Raw genomic sequence first — 20,892 nt, forward strand, 5'->3', positions numbered from 1 at the left:
ATTGCAGAAGCTTGTTTTCTTTTCATGTAGTGTTACAGTTAACAAGTGCAATGAAACTTTCATGGCAACTCATTGCCTTATTAAAGGGAGCCCTCACTTTGGATTTAACATAAAAGAGACTCACTACGACATGTAGTGGAGTGGTGTGGCTCACTGGTTAGAGGCGGCAGACCCGGAAGCAGAGGACGGCCCGGGACCAGGGTTCAATTCCCGACGCGGCAGGGTAGTGGACCAGGGTCAGCGGACTCAATAATTCTTGCTTCGGTGCCTACTCTAACCAGGGATCACACTCGGCATCTCTGGGCATTAGCTTGCCTCATCTCCACAACGGCCCCCCACATACACCGGGGATGCCTGGTTTCACCTTGGAGATACCCAGCAGGGATCATCTCACAGGGAAAGCCAGGACGGGTTCCCCAGTGGTCTACAGCGCTGGGACGACCCATTGCTGGGGTAGCCATGCGCTTTACAAGACAACATAACATAACATGTACCCTCCAGAAAAGTTGCTTCTGACGAATTGTGTGATATGGTACACTGACAAGAGGAAACCAACAAGGAAGTAGTGCGGACCATAAAACATTCTTTTGATGTCTTCCTCTCCCCATATTTCTTTAGAGAGAACATATGGAGGGCCTGGTCATTCGCCATATAAGTTAATATTTGTTTGGAGATTCTGAGATACTGCCCACGTTTACATCAGGTATATAACAGAGGGAGGAGAGGTAATGCATGGGTGTACATATTCATCAGTAAACTAATGATGCCAATTTTTATTTTGTCATTTCAGCCCTCTTTCTCCTCCCCCGGCACCCCTAAGATCCCATCTGAGTCACTTGGGAACTCTGTGATGCCTGGAGGTCGGTATTTACTGAGTATCGAGCCATTCCTGAGAAGTTAATAGTGAAAATCTTGACCGGCCTGACAGAAACTGCTATTACCCCAAGAGGCACCGGGGCTCAGAAAAATTAAGACTGTTCAATCTAGTTATCCTGAAGATTAGGGTCATTTTTTATACAAGTAAATTCTGGAGTAAAATTATCAAAATCTTTCAACCAAAACAACACCATTTGCCTTCACCTAGTACTATTTACACCGTTTATTTTGAGGCTTAGGGCCAGATGTAGGTAATTTTAATTTACCACCTCTTAAATACCGATTCATACCGAATCGGTATTTAAGAGGTGGTAAAATAGAGGGGGGGAGATGTAGGTATTTCAGATTCGGTAAATACCGAATCGTTAAGATTCGGTATTTACCGATTCTGTAAATACCGATTCGGTATTGCCCATTGATTCCTATGGGCCTTGCAGCCCATAGGAATCAATGGGCAATACCGATTCTGTAATTACAGAATCGGTAAATACCGATTTTCACAAGGGTGCAGGGGGTGTCACTTTGACACCCTCTGGCCCCCCCAAAACAGGCTCGGGTGCCATGTGGCAGGCATACATGCCCCAAGGGCAGGTCTGCCTGTCATATGGCAGAGGTGTGCATGCACACATGTGCATGCACACCGGAATCGGTATTTTACCATCAAATAGTATTTGATGGTAAAACACCGATTCGGTAAGGCTTGTGGGACTCTGAAGAGTCCCACCTACATGTCAAATTTACCGATTCGGTAAAAATACAGACTCTGTATTTTACAGAATCGGTAAATTTACCGATCGGTAAATTTACCGATTCTGTAAAATTGAGTGACCTACATCTCAAATTCCAATTACCGGTCGGTAACGGCCGAATTTGGCCGTTACCGACCGGTAATTGGCCACCTACATCTGGCCCTTAGTATTCTTAGAGATCCAATTCAGAATAAGGCTCTCCCCAAATTATCTTTTATTTCCTCTTTTAACCTTTTCTACAACTTATTCCTCTCATAGCCTCCTCCCACATGCCTCCACTCTCAACCTGTGATATTTCACTCCTAAGAAAATATGCCCTCCGATACCTTCCATTTGAAAGATGACGCCTTGGAATCCAACAATAGTGATTCCCCATTCTATCCAACAGTGAAGTGGAATTGTCTTGTGCGACCTCTGTAGCTGGCACTGTCAACACCTTCCTCCTGAGCTAATCCTTGTGTCACCTCAACCATAAAATAAATATTGATAAGCACCACCTTTCTTCGCCCTTCTAATATTGCTTATCTTTGATCTTTTAGATAAAGATATAGGTCACTACAATGTCTGCATCCACTGTGGAGGGATTATGCAAACAGAATAACTATATTCACTAAAGCTGCTAGGCAGGGCATGTACGTCATCAGTGTCAATGGTGCACCACTATTCACAGATGTGGTGACTCCATTTAGTGCTGGATGGGGGCCTGTGTGTCAGACATACTCCCTGATAGGATCCTGCATCCTCCTCTTAAAGGATCTTTAATATTATAATTTTTTTTCTTTACTTCTCAAATAATCTGTGAGGAGTAGCTCTTACAGAATGACTAGAGGGAGAAACAATGATGTACTTATCCTCTCCCACTTGCGTGTCCAGTAGCAAGTGACAGAGGGACCAGGAATTGAAAGCGAGACTCGCAATGCAGAGCCAACGATCTTGCAGGGGAAGGAAAGATGCTTTCCTTAAAACCTGTCCATTATTGCCTCTTTGACCATTTACAATAGTTGTGACCCAGGCCTGCCCTAATTAATTTCCTTTTGAGAAAGTTGCCTTCAACCAAGATCATGCAGACACATCAAAGGTGCATTATTTAAAAAGAGAGACTGATTTTCCTTTCACAAAACAAGTGACAGTGATAAATGAAATCCAGGCAAAGACAGATAAAAAGAAAGACCACTGAAAAAAAGAGTTAGCCAGCATCATATCATCATGACAAGCTATGATGTACTGTTGAGAAATAGAAATGCTGCATGAACCTACAGCTAAAGAGGAAGCGGTAAAGGGAAAAAGAGACAGAGAGAAAGAAAAAATGAGAAAGAAAACAAATATGTGTGACGGAGCGGATCCGCTACCCGAGTCCGCTGTCGAATGGTCTGCCATCCCTCCATATCTCCCTCTTGTTTTCTCTCAGCAGGGTGACTGGCGACCATCTGCACCTTTACTATCTCCCGCAGAGACTGAAAGCGATCACGGCTCCTTCAACTGGGGATTCCATTGGGATGAAAATCCACCCCATCTGACATCAGAGAAGCTCCCATACCCATAAGAGCGGATGAATACCGGAACAGGGCGTGTGCCACCCCCAGAGAGGAGGAAGTCGAGTTAGGAGCTGGAGCGTTTGTGGTATATGCCGAGAAACCCGAAGAAGATGGAGGGAAGCGAGAGAGAAGCCCAGCCGAGGAGAAGCCAGGAGGCAAACATTCCCACACGCTGCCGAGCCACGATCCAGGAGGAACGTGGCTGTCACAGGTACGGGACAGGTTCTCAGGGTGGGTTGGGAGGAGAGGTCAACCCTCCGCCTAAGCCTGATTCCTAGCCCTCCTGTTTTTAAATCACCTCACGTCACTTTCACCTCCCTACCGAGCACGTACCGTACCGCCGCATCACGTTGTTCACCAGAGTGCTTCACAATGTACACGAGTGTATGGTGCCTTCTTCACCACCGGCCCATGTGAGTGTGCCTGATAAACCAAGCGTCCTCCTGATACTATTTTGTTTTCTTTACTTTATGCCTTCAACTCCCCTCCTCCTTTGATGGAAATCGGAAGGATAATGGAGATTGGATCCCGGAAGTAGGAACGCGAAGCTGGAACCTACCGAATTTAATCAAGTGGCACCAACCAAGACGGATACCACCCAAACTTCTTCAGGAAGAGCAACAACTCGACGCAAACATGTCTCTATAAAAATAAAACCTTATCTAAGTAGACCTGTTTCACGAGTTGTTAATCCTACCCGCCACAATATGGGACACACTCTACAGAACATCTCTCTTCTCTCCTCCCACTTTAAGACACAAATTTAAGTTTCAGTGAAGGTTGCTTGGGGTATAAAACTATATTATTTCATTGAAGTAGATATAAAATCGTACAGTTAAGGGATTGTTATCCAGTTAAAGTAAGCCTTTGATAGAGAAAAAATGTACATATGCATAAAGAAAAAAGGGTCAGTGGAAGGAAGGAGCACTCTCAGGAAAAAGATATAATGAGAGTGGAATGAACACAAAGAAACTCAAATATGGAAGCTGAAAACAGAATAAATCAAAATTAGCCCAGAAATAACTGGGAATGGGATGATGAACTACGTATAGTGAAACTGTTTACTTTCAAAGTGTAGGTATCAGGGTGTAGAGAGAATTTACAGTTGAGAGCAAAGCCATTTATGCTTAACTGTTGGAATTAAAATAGTAATTCCAAGTTATGAGTTTTTATTGAGAGTGAGAACCTAGAAGATAACTACCAACCTGATTAGAGGTACATACGTGGATTATAAACTGTATATGTGTCTGCTTTAAGTTATATTCTGCTATTACTGATAATGATCCCTTTCCCGTTAAAGATTTCATGAATGTATATGCCTTTTTTGACATCGTAGACAACACACTACTGATGAACTTCTTGGTGTCTGTTGTCTGGGCCCTGTAATGTTTTCTAGAATGTGTATGTTCTGTTGTACCAGAAAGGCAGCAACAGGACACAAAATGAACTTTTTTGCAACCAACTTCAACAGAATTTGTTATTATGTGGAGAATCATGTTCCCTGTCTTATTCACATCTGTTTGATCATCGCACGATCTTAGGGATCAATGCAGTTTCTTCCATTTATATACAGGCAGCCATCAGATATGTCATTTTAATATGGGATCGTTTTTCCCCTAGTTTGAGGTGGGAAACTATGAGGGAGAATTTTTTAAAGAGAGAAGTCTTTCTACTATACCACAATTATCTACATGAAACCACTGCTGTTGGGAAGGGGGTTATTAGAAGTGGCAAATGTGTATCTGCCACTGGCAATAAGGCCATTAATACAATATAGTGCCCAGTACAGGTCTTAGAAAAGTATTCCCATGCTCAACCCTTGGTAGCTTGGCTGCGAGAAAGCAGTCTTAACTTCAAAGACAGGTATGTAAAGCATTTAAAAAAAACAATGCAATAAATAATTAAGATACACTCACAACACAAATCCAACACGCATTTATAAACATAGGAAATATTTGTATCTTTAAAATGACACCGAAACAAAAATAATGCAATGTAGGAAGCAGGAGATTTGATTGTTTAAAGATTTAGCACTATATAGCACATAGAAACCTATAGCCACTATTCGGATATCTTATGATGCTAGAACGGGTCAAAGTTTCAGGCCGACCGCGACGAAGCCCTGCACGCCTACCCCTCGCGGTAGGTCTAAGTCAAAGTTTTTACCTTCTGACTTAGAAACTTTTCTGGAGTTATTTTTTCCCAGGGTCCCTTGAAGCTCTTAGCCAGTGTGGATTTGGTGAGGGTTTGCCGGCTTGCCTTGCAATGAGCTCCCGGTCAAACTTATGGAATTCCGACCTCTGGAGCTTTCCAGCGGGACGAAGCAGGGATCCAGGCTGACTCACAGTTGAAGGTGGGTGCTTTGGCTCTCTGGGTTTCACCTTTTCTATGTTCAGACTTAGAAACTTTTACTGAGCCTTGTCTTGCGGGTCTCTCGATGCTCTTCACCAGGCTGGATTCGGTGAGGGTTCGCCGGCTTGAGTTCCTGCCTACTTCCGGTCAAACTCTGGAAGTCAGACCTCCGGAGCAGGATGAACCTGGACGGTAGGCCCACTCGCGTTTGAGGGTTGCTGGCTTGGCTGGCCAGGTCGAGTCGGTCCACTTATGGAGCTTTTTTCCAAAGCTGTTCCAAACTTCTGGCACTTCTTCCTGAAGTTCCAAAAAGGGTCCCAAGGTGTCCAACACTTACTCCAATGGTCTGGCAGCTCCAACATTGTCCTTGCAAGTTTGGGACTTCAGTTCCCACATTTCTCTTGGACAAAACTCTTACAAATCCACTGGTGGTACTCCAGGCTGACGATTCTTGGTGGCGATGTTCCAGGTGAGCTCTGTTAACCTGTAATTTGCAGGGAGTCCAGTCTTTGGTCCTTTTGAAGCAATTTAGGTCCACAGGGCTGTCGTTCAGGTTGTGCATCAGGCACAATCTTCAGAGTGCAGGGCCTAGTTGGTGCCAATTAAAATCCTCAGCTGATCACTTCTCGCTTAAGTTTCAAGCAGCAGATCTGAGCCGCTCTACCCCTCTCAGATACTTATTTCAAGTTCCACGGGTCAAGCACGAGGGCACTCATGTTCAATGAGGTGCAGGGCATTACCCCAGGGCATGACCACATCTTCCAAAGTGTGGCACTATTTTCTCCCAGAGAGCACCATTTCTCCAAAATTCATAACGGCTGATTTTCCAACAGGGAGAGAAGAGCTGGTTCAACAGATGGTTAATCACCGTAGTCTCTCCCCCCTTGCCTCTACTAATTTCTTCCTAATTCCCACCACCTAGCTTGGTTCAAAGAGGCGAGGTGTAAATTGAAACTGACTTCTGCCTGTCTTCTCCTTTCATTGAAGAGTATGGTTTACGATCCCTCTCCCTGCTCTGGCATTCCCATGTAGCAGAACCCTGCCCGCCCAGAAGGGCTGTCTAACGCCAGGGGCTGTTTATCACCTCATCAAAAAAGCCTGGCTAATCAACTTAACTCTGACCAATCAGGACAGATCACTGGAAATCTTATAACATCTTCTCTGTACTCTTTAGGAGAAATTCAACTACACCATATTGTTGGATTTATCAATACTACTCTAGAAAGTCTTGGAATGGCATTTTTATGATTCTCCTAGCTGAACTTATTAGTTAATAACTTCATGCCATGTTAACCTACGTGGCAGGGGATTGGCAATTGGAAAAATGACTTCATTAATTTTTCCATCACCAGGGCTTATAAAAAACATATCTTATAAGGATTCTGCCTATATCTGCAGGACCCCACACACCTGCAATAGCTAGGGGAGACTTTAGGTGTTCTGAATATGTAACCATATGGCAGATCCTCACTCCACAGTGTTCCAAGCACACAAGTCGATTTTGGGAAGCTATTTATAGCAATGTGGGGTGTGAATGTACAATTTCACTAAGCCCAGGGCATATAAAACTCATTTTATAAGGGTCATCAGTATAAATACACGCCCCCACCGCTGGGACACATAGGGGAGAACCTTGGGGTACCTAATATGCCCAAACATTGTAGTTTATCAATTTTGTAAGTGCCACTAACACCACAGTCGAGTTGGGCACAATTTGCATTTTAAAAGCAGTACTGCAACATGGGGATGCTTTTAAACTGATCTCAGGCTTCAGTAGTCCACACAAGCCAGTGCAGAAAGGGCTGCTGACCTCTAAACTGCCATGCCCCATTATATATATATACAAATGACTTAAAGGTAGTTGCAATCCCCTGTCCTATTATGTACTAGGCCCTTATAAGGGAGGTGATGCCAATCATTGTGTACCCTGGTGTATGTAGGTGTTTTCACTGTATTCTAAGTGTCTCTTTCAGCATAGCACTGGCCCTGGCCCTGGTTAGGCAGAGCCCAGGTCCATCAGAGTCTGTTACCACCAGTGCCAGTCGGCAAAATAGTTGGGGTGCCCAGGGCGCAGTATGACTTTGCAACAACTGCTCAGTAACTCTGCTGTCTGCACTCAAGGCATGCCCAAAGGTGTGACTTGGATTATGATCACCATATGTATTTTCAGTCGGGACCACAGTTCTAAGGGATGATTTATCAGCTACAAGAGGCGATATATCAGCTACCTGAAGCCTAACTTTATGAACTAAAGGTCAGACAGAATTCAAATAACCAGTTATTAGTCAACTTAATAATGTAAAGCTTGTTATCTCCCTAATCCCCCAATCCTAAAGGATCCAACATCTCAAAATACCACTGGGCACATTGTCAACTTAGTCTCTTTATCAACTTTCAGGCAGGAGCTTTGCAAAAGTCTCTATTCCATGTTTTCCATTTGAATTCCAGCATGTGCAGACTCATTTGAATCAGACAGAAAATAATTTGCAGTGAATCAATGAGCACTTCATAATCAGCCACTCAATTACTTTGGTCATTGTTCATTCACTTTAAAAGGTATGGGAGACTCTAGAGTTTAAGTGAAGAATGCCATCCTTTTAAAAGTCCCCAAGCTATCTATGTGAATTCATATATCTATTAAGTCTTTTTTACATTAACTCTTCTTCTACACAAGTTATGACACAAACTCATACAGCCTTAGCAGCACAAGGGGCTAAAAATCAGAGGGACCCAGAGGGGGTCAACTCGGGGTAGCTGACAGCAGACAGTTGCTGCAGGGCTGAACCCATCGTCATGAAAATCTAAGAACCTGAATGTTGGCAGCCTGCACGATCAAGACTGCCATTAAAACTAAAGTATTTATTGCAATAGAATCTGGAGGTAGCATTTGGTGGAAGAAGTTATGAAATGTGGGGGGGGAAGTTAGAGACCCTTAAATATGTATTACATGGGGATGGTATAATTTCTCCTTGTACAAATGCTCATGTTTGCATTGTTTCATTGTGGTTCTGCTGTGTACAATATGAGGACCAAGACGTGCTTAAAACATCAGAAAACAGATATTATCAAAATGAATGTTGATGCATCTTGTAAATACCGTTTTTAGAGAATTCTTGATTGGCAAATCCATATTTTGTGCATTTGCATTTACTAGCCTGCCAACTGTTCCATTTCATGGACACGTTACTTGATGATGATGATGATGACAAGTTAACACCTCATGTTGTGTTATTTGCTAAGGAGGTTGTTTGTCTTCATGCTTCTGTTGCAAGTTGCATTGATGTTACACTGCATAGTACAGGTGCAAAGGAAGATAAAGCTAATTTGAATAAGTGCCTTGTAATGAGTGAGGACTTTGATAAATCCACATATTTTACCAGCCACTCCCTAAGTCCGAAATCACAAACCATTTTCTGCAGCTATCTGTCTTTTACTCCAGAAATAGTGTTGTGGATCAAATCCAAAGTTATGATGCAACCTGCCCATACCTTCCTCATACTTGTAGCTGTCAGTAATATCCTTTCGGAGATTTTGCCCCACAGCCTTCGTGCTGATGTTCTTCCCAACACCACTGGAGTCACAACGAAGTTTCTCTTTTTTCTTCTGCCTCTCACAGATCCAGGAGACACGGTCAGCATTGACCTCGGCAAACACAAAGGGTGCGTCGTAGTCCAGGTCCACGTCTCCTTCTTTGATCGCCTTTACCAAGGTAGGACCACAGCGATAGATTCCTGGAAGCCAATGAGAAGACATTCAATGATAATATGATCAGGGCCACAACATGTAGGATACAGAGAACTAATGTAATAAAAATTGTTGCTTCATATTTTCTATGTGTGAAGATGCATGTTGGAGCAAACGCAAATGATAAACATGTGTGTTGACATTGCACTTTTACAATGTGATCTTGCAGACACAACAAGATTACATGTAAGGATCCAAAATTGCAGGGGGGCGTGGTCTGACCACCGAGCGAAATGGCCGCTTAACTCGGCGGCTCCGCCGACCAAGCCAATAATCCGGCATTAATCCGCATAGCTGACGCTGCACCTCGGACCCCCGAAGAGCCTACCGGTCGGACCGATCCTCCCGTCGCCTCCCTGGCGGAACTGGATCCATAAGACGCGTGACAAAGGCTCCGCTGCCCGATGACTGCCTGAGGGGGCACGGCCTGCGCGGGTGAGCTGAGCCGGGGACCGGATTTTCACCCAGCCCGAGTGAGAGGGGTCCGGAGCGGCGGCTGTGCCAAGAGCTGCTGCAGGTCATCGCTGGCGCCTCGAGTGCGATGACAGCCGCTGGCTGCAGCGGGACCCCTGCAGCTGATACGTATCTGGAAGCGTGCTGCTGCTCGGGACCTCCCGGCCGGAGCCTCGGAGCGGGACGTGGTGGCTGCTGCGAGAGGAGACGGGCGGAGGAGCATCCCCCGGCTGAGCTCCATTACATGCGGCCGGCACTGTGTGTGACGCGACAAGAGCGAAACGGGGCCGATCCGGGCTCCTGTGAAATTTGTTGAGCCGCCCAGACGAGGCAGCATAGCAGCGACGGGAGCTGTCTCTCCCGCGGGGGACGTCGCAACCCAGCCGCCATTTTCAGAGCGGTCGGCCTGCCTGGCCACACTGCCATTCCCTGCTGCCTGCTGGAGGTGAGACTGGACACTCCTCGAGCCCTGCCGAGGAATCCTGAAAACGGCTGCCTGATCTGAGAGCGGAGGCACAGTGACCTGAGGTGAGCTGTGTCTTGAGGCAGAGGACTGCTTGGAGGCCCGGGACACGTGGCACCTGGGGTAACTTTCTGGCACACATTAATGGCCGTGGATGGGGGCACATAGACACAATAAAGCGTGCCTAACTGGTGCCTAACTGGCGACTTGGCTGCTAATACGGGGACTGAGAGGCATGAGAGTGGTGTGATTTGAGAGACGACCCGCAGACAGGTGACGTCTGAGCTGCCACAGGACGCTGATTACGCGAGTGGAGTGCTAGTGCCCGTGCTGGGAAATTGAGTGGCACGAATTGCAGTGCAGGACCCACATAGCTGTGGCTGGTGGCGCCATGGGGAAGCCAGACACACGGCAACCGAAAATAACATTCGACAAAACTAAGCAGAAGGCTCCAAACCAGGACCAATCTGAGCCGGATACTGGCAATGAGGGCGCGCAACAGTTCCCGGCCGAGGATATTCGCCACATGTTTCAGGACCTGAAAACAAGCCTGCAGGCAATAGACGCTAAGATGGACACCCTGGCTGCCCGAATGGATGGCATTACTAAACGCATGGACAAGCAGGAGGGCAGGGTGAGCGTACTGGAAACTAGGGTAACTGAAACTGAGGAGGGCCAGACAGAGCTGGAGAAGAAGGTTCGGGCATGGATAAGGTTCTGGAACTGATACAACAAAAGAATGAGGATTTGGAAGCGAGATCGCGCCGGAATAACGTACGCGTCACGGGCGTAGCGGAGTCCACGGATATCCCGAACATGGAGCGATACATGGAGACCACGATGAAAGACCTCTTTGGAGATGGCTTGTCCTCAATGTTCTTAGTGGAAAGGGCGCACAGGTCGCTAGGGCCAACACCAAAACCGGGGGCCCCGCCTAGGCCAATACTGGCCCGAATCCTGAATTACAGGGACAGAGACGCTATACTGTGACTTTCCAGGGAAAAAGGCAAGATTCAGTATAATGGCAATAACATAGAAATATATCCGGACTTCACTCTCCAGGTGCAGGCGGCCCGCAGGGAATTCATACCTGCAAAGAAGATATTCCAACAAACGGGAACGAAGTATGCATTGATCTATCCGGCAAAATTGAGAGTACAGGGTCCAGGAAAGCCAACGTTCTTTGTTGATGCGAAAGCTGCGCTACAATATGCTAAGCACTTGGTGAAAGAACAAAAGCAAAAGACAACTCAGGGCGAGCAGAGTGCGCCAGACCAACTCAGTGATGTGGAATGAGGTCTCCCTGCGCTGCCTATATGAGGCACGCTGCCTGTGACTGTGCTGCGGCGAAGGGAAAAGAGCTGTAACTGCGGAAAGGGAAGACCTGGACTACTCATCTGACATGATGTACGGTATGGTTCGATGGGTTCCGGGGAGGCGGTGCTCCTAGCAGTGCTTGGTCACCCTGTCACGAGTACAGGGTAGTAGGTGGTCCCCCTGCGTACCCTCTGGGATGATTCCCACAGTTTTTTCACTTGTTGAACTGATCCCTGATCGATGCTACTGCACTGCAGATAGGGAAGTGTGTTGGGGTGGGGGGGAACATGATACACGACCTAATTGGGGTGTTGGTGTGGGAGGTGGGAGGAGGGGAAACTTGTTGTTGTTAGCATTCTTGTTATCTTTTGGGTCGTCGAGCATACCACTGAAATGGAATGTTGTGACTGTCAGATTTAATATATGTGTGCCGTGCTTGATGTGTGTTTTTCCTGCACTCTGGGACTACTGGTTGGCATACCCGCGAGACAGTTGCAGTATTGGTGGCTGTCACTTACAGATGTTCCTGACTTAGCTGAGATATGGCGACACGCATGACTGAGACTTGTATTAACACTTTGAAATGCCTCACGTGGAATATCAGGGGGCTAAATGACCGCCGGAAAATTAGGCTCACGCACGCTTACCTAGCGAGGCATGATATAGACATATGTATGCTACAGGAAACACATTTACTCCCTACAGACACGACCACTTTGAGGAACAGGAGATGGGAGGTGATTGCTGCGGCTGGGTTTTCTAGATATTCTAGAGGGGTGGCGATAATGATTAGGAGGGGCCTACATTGGCGAACACAATCCACGATTGCTGACAGGGAGGGCAGATACATCATACTGGTGGGAGCATTGTATAATACGACTGTTGCCCTGGTAAACATTTATGGTCCTAACACAGACAGCCCTGAGGTCTATGGGGGGTTATGGCACGAAATGCAGAAACTAGGCCCTATAGCGATACTGTGGGTCGGAGACTTTAATATCCCACTATCTGCGACACTGGACAGACAGGGAGCATCACGTACCCACCACCCTAATGCTGCGAAACTGCTACATGAGATAATAAGTGATCTCCTACTGGTTGATGCATGGAGGGTGGCGAACACGGCGCGCAAGGAAGGCACTTGTATCACACACCACAGAGGGGCATGGTCACGGTTGGATTACTGGTTACTAACAAGAGACATACACGCGTGGGTGACTGAGACCTCACACCTTGCCCGCACTCTGTCGGACCACGCCCCTGTACAGTTAACCATCAGAGTGCCCCCGGCGTACACCCAGCCCCATACGTGTTGATTTCCTTCCGAGGCCTTGAGAGATCAGGTTTTCCGCGAGGGCCTTAGAACTAGAATTGAGGAGTACTTCACGTTCAATGTGGGCTCGGTGGACTCCCCTGGAGTGCTGTGGGAGGCCTTCAAGGCTGTAGTGAGGGGGGATTGCATTGCTTTGAAAACTGGTGTACTGCGAGACATACGGAACACCCTACAGAGACTAGAGAGGGACCTATAGGACCTAGAGAGGAGGCAGGTGGACAGCCCATTGCACGACACACTGGCAAACATTAGATCCAAACTAACGGAATATCAAACTGAGGCGGAAAGGGAAGTAGTGTACCTACATAAACATGCGCAAGCACTAAATATGGTGAAGGTGACAGACCTGGTAGGACCCTAGCTAACTTGCTTCGAGTGCCAAGGGGCACCTCTTATGTGGCAGAGATACGAACAATGGGGGATGAGACGGTGCGCACGCCACCGGACATTCTGAGGGAATTCACTGCTTACTACGCGGAGCTGTACACCTCTAAAGTATCCCCGACGCAGGCTGATCTGATTACATACTTAGATGAGATATGCCTTGCGTGATTTAACGACGGAGCACGGCAATATATGGAGCTAACGTTCACGGTAGAAGATATTAAGAAGGTAATAAACGCCATGCCAAGGGACAAGGCACCGGGAGCGGACGGGCTTACGGCCGCCTTCTATAAGGAATATGCTGAGTTACTGGCTCCTTGGCTGCATGGGATGTATCAGGAGGCGCTTGAGGTCGGTAGATTGCCGCCCACTGTTCGCGAAGCTATAATTATTACAATCCTGAAGCCAGATAAAGACCCTACTAGAACGGACTCTTACCGCCCGCTGTCCCTTATTAATCTTGACGCAAAAATTTACGCTAAATTGCTTGCGGATCGGCTGACACCCATGGTACCGCAAATCGCGCTAACAGATCAGGCGGGATTTGTCTCGGGGAGATCCACAGCGCATAACCTGAGAACCTTCTTTGGTATGCTCCACTATTTGGCCCCCCACGTGCAGGCAGCGGCGGCTCTACTGGACGCCACAAAGGCGTTTGTTTCCTTGGAGTGGAGTTTCCTGTTCACCCTGCTGCAGCGGCTGGGTTTCAGCCCTCTATTCCTAAAACAAATTCAGCTATTATACACTGACCCCTCTGCCAGGATCCGAGTGAACGGACGCACATCTGAGCCTATCCACATAACCAGAGGCACGAGGCAGGGTTGCCCACTGTCCCCCCTGATATTTGCTATCGCGACTGAACCCCTGGCAGCTAAATGAAGACAGCAGCATGCCCATAAGAGCATAGGCTTCACTACGCGGGGAATCCTTATTTCCCTATATGCAGACGACATAACTGTCTATCTCAATAATCCCCGGGAGAACTTTGACACGATCATGCGCGAGTTCATTAGATACGGCGGTCTGACAGGCATACAGATTAACTGGACCAAATCCACTATGTTCCCACTGACTGACGATACAGCTCCGATTAACTCAGAATTTCCTATAGGGTGGGCGACTGAGGGGGTGCGCTATCTGGGCATTCAGCTGAGCCGCTCGCTACAGGAACTATGGACGCTGAACTATGGCAGGGCCATAGACTGGATAGAGTGCAAGATGGCTAGATGGTAAAACCTTCCGTTGTCTCTGACAGGACGCATCGCCATTGCGAAGATGATAATACTTCCCAAGCTGCTATATCTTTTTGTAAACCTGCCCATTCCCCTTTTTCAAACGCTTACGCACTGCGGTGCTGGTCCTGATATGGGCGGATAAACAGCCTCGTGTCTCCTGGCAGGTATTGACTTTGCCATTATCACAGGGTGGTCTGGGGGCTCCAGATTTTGAACTATATGCTTACAGCGCGCAAGCACAGTACCTACATTACTGGCTACATCCAGTTCCCTACCAACCGCATGTAGCGATTGAAATAGATAGAGTCTCCCCAACCCCCTTAAACACAGCAGTATTCCACTCTTACAAGCACCTACGACAAGATGTTGACACCGCCGAAAGTGTAAGATGGGCTTGGAGGAAGATAGCAAATAGAGCGCACATTGACAAACTATACGCCCCGTCGATGCCCTTGAGGGGCAATCCATTGCTGACACCGCTGATGGATGCAGCAGTAGCGAAAAGAGCGCAGGCACACAACTTACAAACAGGGAGGGACCTATACCCGGCGGGGACATTCCTGACGATGCAGGCTATGTGTGGCACGGAGGCTCCTACGGCGTCTGATACCTTGCTCTACTACCAGGTGAGAGCTGCGTGCAAGGCCACCTATGACGACTTCCCAAACGAACCGCCTCAGTTACCGGCGCTTGAAAACATTTTAGCAAACGCCTCGCCTTACAAGTTAGTCACGCGCATTTATAGCATCACACAGAAGGAAAACCCACTCGTAAGTCCTAGATCGCGGGAGGCCTGGAATGATGAGGCAGGCCTGGAACTCACGGAGGAACAGTGGTCTTATTGCTGTACCCAACTACAATATCTGTCGCCCAATTATAGGCTCAGGCTCATTCATTATAACTATTTGCATCGCTTATACCGCACGCCTACTCAGATGCACCGTATGAGACTGAGAGATGATGACAGGTGCTGGAGATGCAATGTGCACAACGCTCACTTCACGCACATGGCATGGGAGTGCACGGAGATCTCCCGCTACTGGGAGGAGGTCCTCACACACATTGAACACATCATAGGCACCACTGTTGAGAGGACGATTGGCCTGGCGTTATTGGGTTATGTGAGAGATATCCCGGTGGGGAGACGGAAACTCACGGCAATGCTGCTACTGATGGCAAAGAGACAGGTGGCCATACACTGGCGAAAGAGACAGCCCCCGGTGGCGGTGGCCTGGGTAAAGGCAGTCGTATACTGTAAAGATCAACTAGAGGGATATTGGGAACAGATGCCGGAAAGGTCCAGACCAAAGGACATATGGGCCCCGTTTGCAGAATGGCTGAGAATGAAAGATGTTGACCCCCAGACAGGACAGCTCGCACTCAGTTAGGCACCAACGCCAGGTTCTACGGGGGGGGGGGACACATCGGCGTCATACTATATGCCTACGCTGAGAAACCTAGACGGTATGTGTGAGGGAGAAAATGGGTCATATATGACTGGTTATAATATGAGACTTTAACCGCTGCGATGTGAGATGTCGATGCTGAACTATTTGCCGTTCCATGTTGAGATAAGCTGATTCAAATTCCATAACTGACTAAGATCACAACTCTGAACATTACATTGCCTGCACCTGAGGATGTTAGCCAATCAGCTATGATTATTTTTTAACTGCTGGACGATTGCTGCCGGCCTCCGGGTTGTAGGCGAAGAGCCGTGTATTGTAAGATGACCCAATAAAGGTTTTTTGAAAACTAAAAAAAAAAAAAAAAAAAAAAAAAAGGATCCAAAATTGCAATGTACAATCCAGTGCTAAAGGTTAATTTTTAGATTGTCATTCTGTTTGGTATTTGTATATAACAGACCTACCACAGAGGTGTCCTTGCATGACTGTTGACTTATCCATAAGATTGCATACCAGAACTTAAATGCATGGATGGAAGGTGCAATATGTGAAGAGTGTTGTGCATGTAAATGTTTTGCGTTGTGAGTGACTGCCAGGGACGTGCTCCCATTAAGTCGTGAGGCCAATGCGTAATTTTCATTATGCAGGTGTAAGCCTGTGAAATTTCCTGGATTGTGCATTATGCGCAAAATTGTTGTCATTACGCATGTATAATATTTGCGCCGGAAAGAAGATGACGAGACCTAAACTTGACCACTCTGCACATTCATTTGCAAATAACAATGGAACAGAGTTTTTTCTTTTTAGCCTGTTGTGTAGCTTTACTTTTATTTGTATTTTTATTTTACAGAGTTTTATATAGCGCAAACTTGACCCGAGTTGGGTATCAGAGCGCTTTACATAGCACCAGTTGGTATACAACGGTAACCACGCATTTTTTACAACGCGGTACCGTTACCACGCTACTTTTACCACGCAAGTCGTTACCACGACTTGCGCTGGGGGGCGCTCCAGGATAGTAAATAGTTTAATTTACTATCCAACTCCTTTCCCTAGAGTCCACGGGGACTGGAGTTGGAATAGTAAATTAAAAAATTCACTATCCAGCGCCCCTCCACGCAAGTCGTTGTAACGACTTGCGTGGTAAAAGTAGCGTTGTAACGGTACGCGTTGTAAAAGTACGCGTGGTACCGTCATATATCCCACCAGTTGCATTACATGAGGACACATTCATTTTTGTTAGGCACCTTGGGCCTCATTTTTATGGCTCCGGTGCGTCACTTTTTGTGACGCACCAGCAGGGTAAAAAATTTGCCTTGTTGCACTATATTTACAATGTGGCGCATCTAGGTAGATGCGTCACTTTGTAAACCCCTGCGCTACATTATACCTGTTTTCATGCAGCGATGCGTCACTTTTCATAAATGAGGCCCTGGGAGATTAAGTGATTTGCCCAGAATCACAAGATGTTCAGCGTCATTGCCAAGACTTGAACCCAGTTCTCCAGATTCAAGGTTGACTGCCCTAGTCGTTAGGGCAATTCCTCTCCTCTCTCTTTTATCTAGCTAAAACTTTTTTTGGTTTTTTAAGTAACTCGAGGTAACTCAAGTACTGATGCAGCTTTACACCCACTGACTCTGCATGCTTTGGTCGCCACTGCCTGGTGCGCATGTGCGATTTCCATTGTCAGTTCTGTAGCATAAGCAAAAGACTTTTCCCAGCTGGAAGGATAGGTGCAGTAAATCTCGGCTTTGATCTGCTGCCCGGCAAAGTCCCTGTGACAAAGTTGAGGGAGCCAGGCAAGCGTCCACCCAAAAAGCAGCACTAATGAAGTAATTTTTTTTTCAATCTTGCCTGCAGGATCCTTCCTGGGGCAAGGAAGTGTGGGGAGTGTCCATTTTACCATCATTTGATAGATGAAGCCCTTTCAAGAAAACTGGAGTGTCAAAAAAGGCAACTGCGACCTAATTGAGAAAAGTAAGGACCTGAAGCCAAAGCAGCTTTCCTCAACTCCACCACTGCGGAAGAGTCAAAATCATGGATGGGATGGTCAATTCAATCACATGCCAGGCATTCTCCGCCCAGGCACGGGTGAAACACCGTTCACGGAAATTTATAGGTCTAATGGTTTTGTCCCACTCCTTTTTTCTTCCCACTTTCTCATACACGTCAGTTCAATGTTCTTTCGACACTCCAAAAATTCAATTGTTACGTTCATACTTTTCTGAGTCAACTGCAGATCTGAATTTACTTCATCTTCCATGGTTGTGCCTTTTTTTTCCTCTCTCAGAGCATGTTGCAGTATACCAGAGGATGGCCATGAATTGCGCTTGATTTACTCCGTTGCAGTATACCAGAGGATGGCCATGAATTGGGCTTGATTTACTCCAAGACTTGGTAGGGGTACATTTAAGTGTGTTTTAACATCATTAGGGCTTTATTAACCTCAGAATTGTACTTTGTAAATTCCAATTGTTTTCCTTATCTTGTGGGGGACCCTGGTCGAGAACACACTCTCTCCCCAGCAGCTCCACGACAACTTCTCTGCCGTCAAGTTTCCTCTCCTCCTCCTGAGAGGGGTTCGAGACCTCTGCAGGCCAGTCACTGCCGTCGAGTGGAATATTCATCTTGATGGGCTAGTTCAATAATTTTGTGTCTTACTGTCTTACTGTTACTGTTGTGCCAATTCTACCATTTTTTTCCTGCTTCCCTAATTCAGTCTATCTGAATCTACTGTACTGATCTACTGTTTTACCCTGCTTTCCTTTATTCATGATTAATCTCCCCGCTTTGTTTCCCACCACTCTGCACGTCTGCTGCCCATCCCGTCTCCCAGCTGATTGTCCCTCCCCTTGTAAATGGCGGCCGCTGCATGGCCACACCGCAGGCACCCCGAAGGCAAGCCCAATTGCGCCTGTCCACGTCCCGAACGCGGCCAGTGCCAGGAACCCTGGTTCTCCAAGACCTTACTGCTATGATTCCACCAGCCTCCACGCACTCCATCCTGGAAGAGTCACCGAACACCACCCATTGACAATTCTCGTGCAAAACCTGCAGCAGATCCTTCACCTTCAACAATGCCCCCCCTACCACTGAAGGCCCTCCAGAGGCATACACCGCTAAAAACCTGACGTGCATCCTTCTCAACGTGTGCTACCGAGACGCTGTAGAGATATGGGACCTGATCGACACCCTCTTGCCTGATGTCGCCTGTTCATGGAAACCTGGACCAATGCCACCTCCGGCCCTGACATCACCACAGCCATCCCTGATGGCTACAAGATCCAGACAAAGGACCACCCCCACCACCCAGGAGGAGGACTCGCCATCTCACACAAGGCCCCCTCTGGCTTTCCATATCCAGCATAAGCGACCCCCACTCCAACACAGAACACCTCCACTTCCAGGTATAGACAAGCCCCGGACCACACTACGCGGCACCCTCATCTACAGACCGCCAGGGTACCGCACCCACACCGCAAATACAATTGCTGAGCTCGCCGCAACACACGCCATCACCTCCACGGACTACATCCTACTCGGGGACCTAAATTTCCACCTCGACAATAGTGACGACCCCGACTCCTCGACAACCTTGGCCTCAAGCAGCTGGTCAACATGCCCACTCACAAAGCTGGACACACCCTCAACCCAATCTTTGCGGGACAGACTAACATCTGCTTCAGCTATACCATCCAGTCCCCCCGGACGGACCACCACTGCGTCCATTTCATCTTCAGCACCACCACCGCACCCAAGCCCGCCCTCCGCCCACCATGAAGGAACTGGAGCAGGGTCACAGAGGAACACCTCAGCACCACCCTCCTCCAAGACCCCCCCCAGCACCACTACCGACAGCAACTTCACAGCCATAGAATTTCACCAGTGGATCTGTGAGCTTGTCCGCTGTGCTGACAAGCTTGCACCCCTCCGCCACCCGCCAAACAACACCCTTAGAAAGCCGCCTGGTTCACCACAGAACTACAAGAAGTGAGACGTTCCTGCAGACGCCTAGAGAAAACCTGTATATTCTATATCAGTGTGATAAAGTGATAACCATTTTCATCAGTAGGCCGCGTTTACAAGATGGCCTTTTAGCCTGGACTTGAAGATTTGTGATCTAACAAATCGTGTATCAGTGGGAAGGACACTCCCTAAACTGTGGGCATTTCCTGAGAAGGGGCATTTGATGATTTGTTTCTCTATGAAATTCAGTGTTTTGAGAGGTTTTGCTTCTTAGGGACTTGTTTTAACCAGACAACCCTAGCTTTCGATTGATGTAAGGTGCGGGTGAAGTGGATAGAAGGCATTTTAATGTGAGAAAGGAATTATTTGATAATAGCGAGTGCTTTAAAGATTGAGGGCCAATTTTAGAGTTTGGAGGAACATGAAAATCTTATAATTTTTGGAGGAAACTCTAAATATGAAGTATAATCCATAGATGGTTTCCCCCCCAAAATTCCACCCATACAGCAGAAGAAAGAAACTCAGCTGGTGCGTTTCTACTTTGTATTTACAGTGTGCTCCAGAAATGAGAGCATTTTCTGTTCCTTCCAAAAAGCGGTACTTAGCCATTTCAGAAACTTAAAAGCATGGAGGAATCTGACAAAAATTCTTGCTTGGGTGAAACCTGCCTTCAGAGTGGTGTGTGTTTTTGAGAAGATTGACACGTAGACAGGATAAAAAGAATATTTAAGATGTTTTTATTGGCCTCTGGTTGTTATGCAAAAACGATCTCGAAGACAGAGGGGGACATTATTATTGTGCATTTTCTACTCTATATTCCATGTCAACTCATTTGTTGTATGAAGGAAAACAGACAAACATACTTTGCTCACCTGATAATTCCTCTTATAGTTCGGTTTTCAGCTCAGAGCCTAACAGCCAAATTAAGAGATGAGTGATATAGGAAATTCCCCAAATTTCTAAACTAAACGCCAAATCCAGAGGAGATCTCACCAGTGGTACCTCCAATCAAAGGGAGAGTAGGGAGGAGGAAATTCAGTGGCTTGATTTTTCCTCCTGATTTATCATGTTGAGGATTT

At 47.0% G+C, this 20,892-nt stretch overlaps 1 protein-coding gene across 1 annotated transcript in view; it reads right to left on the reverse strand.

Annotated features, from left to right (window-relative positions):
• The window catches only part of LOC144769043 (protein-glutamine gamma-glutamyltransferase E-like), a 175,096-nt gene that overhangs the window by 24,833 nt on the left and 129,371 nt on the right, over window positions 1-20,892 (reverse strand). Inside the window, exon 5 of the mRNA XM_078653038.1 lies at window positions 9,001-9,243. Coding sequence (XP_078509164.1) covers window positions 9,001-9,243 — 243 coding nt within the window. The remainder of the gene's footprint in view (window positions 1-9,000; window positions 9,244-20,892) is intronic.

Source organism: Lissotriton helveticus, chromosome 7, assembly GCF_964261635.1.
Source record: "Lissotriton helveticus chromosome 7, aLisHel1.1, whole genome shotgun sequence".
In the NCBI taxonomy this organism is placed as follows: Eukaryota; Metazoa; Chordata; class Amphibia; order Caudata; family Salamandridae; genus Lissotriton; species Lissotriton helveticus.